The sequence below is a fragment of the Belonocnema kinseyi genome, chromosome 5, assembly GCF_010883055.1.
Source record: "Belonocnema kinseyi isolate 2016_QV_RU_SX_M_011 chromosome 5, B_treatae_v1, whole genome shotgun sequence".
Lineage (NCBI taxonomy): Eukaryota > Metazoa > Arthropoda > Insecta > Hymenoptera > Cynipidae > Belonocnema > Belonocnema kinseyi.
Window position 1 is genome coordinate 94,114,805 of NC_046661.1, and position 6,385 is coordinate 94,121,189.

At 27.5% G+C, this 6,385-nt stretch overlaps 1 protein-coding gene across 1 annotated transcript in view; it reads left to right on the forward strand.

Moving 5' to 3' along the window:
• The window catches only part of LOC117173388 (solute carrier family 12 member 4), a 129,900-nt gene that overhangs the window by 78,402 nt on the left and 45,113 nt on the right, over positions 1 to 6,385 (forward strand). The window contains exon 4 of the mRNA XM_033361916.1: positions 2,101 to 2,286. Within this exon, the coding sequence (XP_033217807.1) occupies positions 2,101 to 2,286 (186 nt within the window). The remainder of the gene's footprint in view (positions 1 to 2,100; positions 2,287 to 6,385) is intronic.

Sequence of the window (6,385 nt, forward strand, 5' to 3'; positions counted from 1 at the left end):
AAATATTTATAAAATATATAAATATATCCAATTTAGAAAATTCCGATTAATGAAATTTACACCGTTATGAAATTCTAAAACTCAACCAATTAAAAAAATAGTTGTTCAATAAATATTATTTATTTATTAGAAATATATAAAGAAATATTATGATGAAAGAATGTTTTTCAATTTTTATTTTGTTATATTATTGCTTAAATATTGCATCAATCATATTTAATAAAAAACAGTTGTTTAATCCTTCATATTCGGGAATTTTCTAGTTTTAAAAATTTTACAGTTTCGAATATTTTAGAATTCGCTTTTTTCGGTCGGAAATTTTTAATTATAAATTTTCGGGAATTTTCCGATTCAGGATTTTTATACTCTGGAATTATCTTCTTCGAATATTTTCTGTTTCCGTAATTTTATTTTTGGGGATTTTGGAGTCGTCTCAAAATATTGATTGTGGTTTTTAAGTGAAAAATAAAAACCTTAACTTTTATTTTTTATAAAGACATAGAAAAATATTGACTTCAAGTTGCTAAAGATAAAAATATATTGACTTGTATTATTATATTGACTTGTTTTGTAGAAAATTAGTTTGTTTTTTTGCTTAAAAATTTAAATACTCTATTCTTGGTTCAATATTAATCAACCATATATTTGAAAATGTGTGAAATTTGTTTAAAATTATCTTTTTTTGTGTAGAAAATTAATCTTCTTTGTAGCAAATCATTTTTTTGTTTTTTAAAAATGCAACTTTTAATTAATCTGTTTTAGTCAAGGATTCAAGTATTTTGCTAAATATTTTTTTTCTTGGTCAAATCGAACTGTTTTTTTTTTATTTAAAATTAAAATATTATCTATTATGTTTTTCGTTACAAAGTTATCTTTTTTGGATGCAAATTCAAATCCTTAATCCTTGGTGGAAAATTGAACTGATTTTCTCAAAGTTCAATTTTTTCAGATTAATAATTATAGTTGAAGATATACGTTTGGTAAAATATTTAGTAAAAAAATGTGTATTTTTGTTTTGAAAGTTCAACAATTTGGTATAAAATTTAATTATTTTGTACAAAATTAAACTGTTTTGTAGAAAATTATTTTTTTTATTGAAAATTAATTTTATGAAATGAAAATGTAGCTACTTTATTTTTGTTTTGATATTAATATTTCAAGTTTAAAACGTCAGCTATGCAGTTGAAAGTTTATGAAATTGATGTTTTAAGATTCCACTGTTTTCAAGAAAATTCGTGTTTTTGGTCTGAAAATTTAACTATTTGGTAGAAAAATAGACTGTTTTGTAGGAATTTCTATATTTTTTATTGAAAATTAATTATCTTAAATCAAAATGTATTTACTTCATTTTTAGTTTGTGGAAAATTCAACTATTTAGATAAAAATTTATATACTTCGTTGAAAATTCGTCTTTTCTGATCGAAAATGAATCTTTTCTGTTGGAAAATTGAAAATCGAAAAATTTAACTTTTTTTGAAAATAATACTCTCGTGTTTGAAAATTCGACTGTTTTGTAGAAAATTCTTCTTTTTGGCTTTCAAATTTACTATTGGATATAAAATTAAACTGTATCGTATAAAATTGAAAATCAATTCTCTCAAATGGATATTTAATTACTTTATTTTGGGTTCAGTATTGATCTTTTCAAGTTTAAACATTCAACAGTTTATTCAAAAATTCATGAAATGTTTGAAAATTATCTCTTGGTAGAAAATGAATCTTCTTTATTGACAAACAACTATTGAGTTAAAAATTTATGTATTAAAATAATTCTACGAACTTTGAAAAATGTTAATTATATTCCAAGTTATTCAATTATTCTGATTTTGCCTTGAACCTTAGCCTATTAGATGCAGAATTTTATTATTATTTTTACTATTATTAGGAAAAAATCATATTTTTATTATAAAAATTAAAGAACTTTAGCAATAGTTCAAAAAATATCCCTGTAGATCATTTTCGCCGAGATTATAAAAAATTCTATTATATTAATGAATTTTTTAATTTTTTATATTTTTAATATTAGAAAAGAAAAACCGGATAAGTGAACAATTAATTTTTTGCTAGTACATAAATAATAATTAATTCTTTTTTTCTTAGACGATGCTAACGGCGATAAGTATGAGCGCAATCGCTACCAACGGCGTGGTTCCTGCAGGAGGTTCCTACTTCATGATCTCCAGAAGTTTGGGCCCCGAATTCGGAGGTGCTGTCGGAATGCTGTTCTACACGGGTACCACCCTAGCAGCTGCTATGTACATCATCGGTGCTGTCGAAATTGTCCTCGTAAGTACCATTATCGATTTACCATTCGGATTTTCCCGAAGGAAATTCGAAGTAGTCTCAAAAGATAAGACTGACAATCCCGCATATTCTTTCTCGACTTGTGGCTCTCCTCGATGTAGGTTACGGAATAAGGATTTTCTTTTCTTCAGATAGAGGAATCTAAGAAAAGAATATGCATGGAATAGATTGGAATAAAGGCGGATCTAGAAAGTAGGGTGAATCAAGAAAAGACAAAGTTTTGGAAATTGAAAATAGAACTTTGTACAAAAGTAGCTTATAAGGACGCTGACAAACTTTAATTAATTTCGATGCGGAAAAGTAGCGTATGAAGACGCTCAAAAAGTATAATTAATTTGGTTTGCGGAAAAGTAGCGTATGAGGACTCTGAAAAAATTTAATTAAATTGGCTGTGGAAAAGTAGCGTATGAGGACCCTGAAAAATTATAATTAATTTCGATGTGAAAAGGTAGCGCATAAGGACCCTGAAAAAGTATAATTAATTTCTATGCGCAAAAGTAGCTTATGAGGACCCTGAAAAAGTATAATTAATTTTGATGGCGAAAGGTAGCGTATGAGGGCCTTGAAACAGTATAATTAATTTCAGTGCGGAAAAGTAGCGTACGAGGACCCTGAAAAAGTGTAATTATTTTCGATTTGGAAAGGTAGCGTATGAGGACCCTCAAAAAATATAATTAATTTAGCTACAAAAAAGTAGCATATGAGGACCCTGAAAAAGTAAAATTAATTTCGATGCGAAAAGTTAGCGTATGAGGGCCTTTAAAAAGTATAATTAATTTCGATTTGGAAAGGTAGCGTATGAGAACGCTGAAAAAATATAATTAATTTGGCTGCGGACAAGTAGCGTAAGAAGACCCTAAAAAAGCATATTCATTTCTATGTGGAAAGGTAGCGTATGAGGACCCTGAAAAAATATTATTAAATTGGCTGCGGGAAATTGGCGTACGAGAACCCTGAAAAAGTATAATTAATTTCGACGAAGAAAGGTAGCGTATGAAGGCCTTGAAAAAGTATAATTAATTTCGATTTGGAAAGGTAGCGTATGAGGATCCTCAAAAAATATAAATAATTTAGCCGCGGAAAAGTAGCGTATGAGGACCCTGAAAAAGTAAAATTAATTTCGATGCAGAAAGTTAGCGTATGAAGATCCTGAAAAAGTTTAATTAATTTAGATGCTCAAAAGTAGCGTGTAAAGGTATAATTAAGTTATAATTTATGAATTAAAAGGTGTAATAAAAAGGTATAATTAATTTGTCTGCGAAAAAGTAGCGTATGAGGACCCTGAAAAAGTATAATTAATATCTATGTGAAAAGGTAGCGCATGAGGACCCTGAAAAAGTTAAATTAATTTCTATGCGCAAAAGTAGCGTATGAGGACCCTGAAAAAGTATAATTAATTTCGATGCCGAAAGTTAGCGTATGAGGGCCTTGAAAAAGTGTAATTAATTTCGGGGCGGGAAATTATCGTACGAGGACCCTGAAAAAGTATAATTAATTTCGATGTGAAAAGGAATCGCATGAGGACCCTGGAAAAGTTAAATTAATTTCTGTGCGCAAAAGTAGCGTATGAGGACCCTGAAAAAGTATAATTAATTTCGATGCCGAAAGGTAGCGTATGAGGGCCTTGAAAAAGTATAATTAATTTTGGTGCGGACAAGTAGCGTACGAGGACCCTGAAAAAGTATAATTATTTTCGATTTGGAAAGGTAGCGTATGAGAACCCGAAAAAAATATAATTAATTTAGCTGCGGACAAGTAGGGTATGAGGACCCTGAAAAAGTAAAAGTAACTTCGATGCGGAAAGTTAGCGTATAAGGGCCTTGAAAAAGTCTAATTAATTTCAATGTGGAAAGGTAGCGTATCAGGACCCTGAAAACGTATAATTAATTTGGCTGCAGAAAAGTAGCGTATGAGGACCCTGAAAAAGTATAATTAATTTCGATGCCGAAAGATAGCGTATGAAGGCCTTAAAAAAGTATGATTAATTTCGATGGGCAAAAGTAGCGTACGAGGACCCTGAAAAAGTGTAATTAATCTCGATGTGATTTTTTAAAATCAATTATTTTTGCTAAATATAATTAATTATTAAGTTACGTCTTATGAAAAATAGACAAACAGTTGGAAATTTCAGAAAAGCCCGCAACATTGTTCCAATTAAGCAAAGATAATATTATTAAAAAGGATCATAAATTGTTTAAAAAATTATTTTTGTGAACCTAAATTTATTATTACTTCACTCCTATTGAAAATTGTACAAAAGCCTGAAATTTAAGATAAAACGGCATCTTTCTAGCATTATTCAGATACAATATTATTAATAATAATAAATTTTTTAAACAATTAATTTTCGTGAATCTAATTAATTAGTACTTAACTTATCTTAATTGAAAATTTCACTAAAAGTGAAAAAGTGAAATTTTATAAACTGCAATTTTATATCCAATTTCTAAGAGAATATGATTAACAATAATAATAAATTGTTGAAACAATCACTCTTCTTAACATTGATGTCCACGGCCTAATTTAAAACCAAATACAGGTTTGGAACAAAAAATTTAGAAGCGTTTTAAGAATTTTGAAAGGCTTCAGAAGAAAGAAAAAACATTTCCTTGGAAAATTAAAAATGATTTGTTATTTTGAATAATTATTTTTAAGAGAATATTTTAAAAGATTGAGAAAGATTTACAAAATTATCAGAAACGAATGTGGAAGATTTTAAAGAAATTTGTTTCATTTGGCAGTATTTAAAAAAACTAGGAAACATTTGAATCATTTTAAAAGGTGTTTAGAAGTTCTGAAAAAATTTCAAAAATAATTTCAAATTTGAAAAAATGTAAAACAACATGTAAATGTTTCACGATTTTGAAATAAAATTTCGATGCATTTTAAGGATTTTAAAACTATTTAACATTAAAATAAATTAACTTTTTATTTAAAGGGTTTTCAGTTTATAACAAAAATGTACTCGTTCAATTTTTAATTTTTAAAATTAAAAATTAATTAAAATCATATAACTTTGAACATTTTTTAATTCATTGATTGATTCTTCAATTCAAAGCATTGAAAGTGATAAGGTGGATATCTATTTTTGGAACTAAATCTTAATTTTTTATTTCCATTGGCCGTGAAAAATGTTGCCTGACCGGCAAAAAACAAGGAAATGACAGGGAATTTTTTCTTTTGATTAACACGGCCACCCTGATTTTCATTTCAGTTTTATGTGACTATATGTCGTCCATCGATCAAATCTAAATTAATTATACTTTTTCAGGGTCCTCTTAGGAAACTTTTCCGCATAGTTCTTTTATCGATTTCCCAATTTTTTTTCTTTGATCCATTTTTTAGAGATGTCTAATATGAATCTTTTTGTAACCTTCGGAAAATTTCTTTTTATTTGTTTATGCAAATATAAAAATAATTTCGTATCACATTTAAGAAAAAACCTAGAAATCAGAGAAATTTAAGAAAATCTGTTTGTTCAGGGAAAAGTCACTTTTATAAAATTTGTATTTAAAAATAACTTTTTAGTAATTTAATGCAGATAAAGTCACTATAGCCATTAGAAAAATAGCAATTGAGACAATTTTCTTTTAATAAATTAATCGATTGTTTAACGATTATTCAATTCAGGATTATACTTATTCTTGAATCTTCTGGAATTCTTTGAAAATATTTTAGGTTGTTTTAAAAGGTTATAAGGGACATGACAAGGTATTAAAACAATGTGTATAATTTTTCATAGAATTAAATCATTTAAAAAGATTTTAAAGTATTTTAACATTTTTAGGGTATTTTATAAAAAATTAATGGCATTTTCAAGAGCTTCGAAAAGTTTTAAGGGCTTTCGAAGGATTTAAAATTTTTTATGGCATTTTAAAAGATTCCAATAAATTGTCCATTCATTTCAATAATTTTAAAGGATTTAAAAGAAATAAAGAAAGATTTTAGGATATTTGAAAAGATTTCTAAGAAATTTGTAATACGAGGGTAGTTCAATAAGTCCTTAGAATGACCAACAGATGGCGCGCGAGTCGCTCCAAATCATCTGTTTTCAGTCAGCACCACTCCCGACTAGATATAT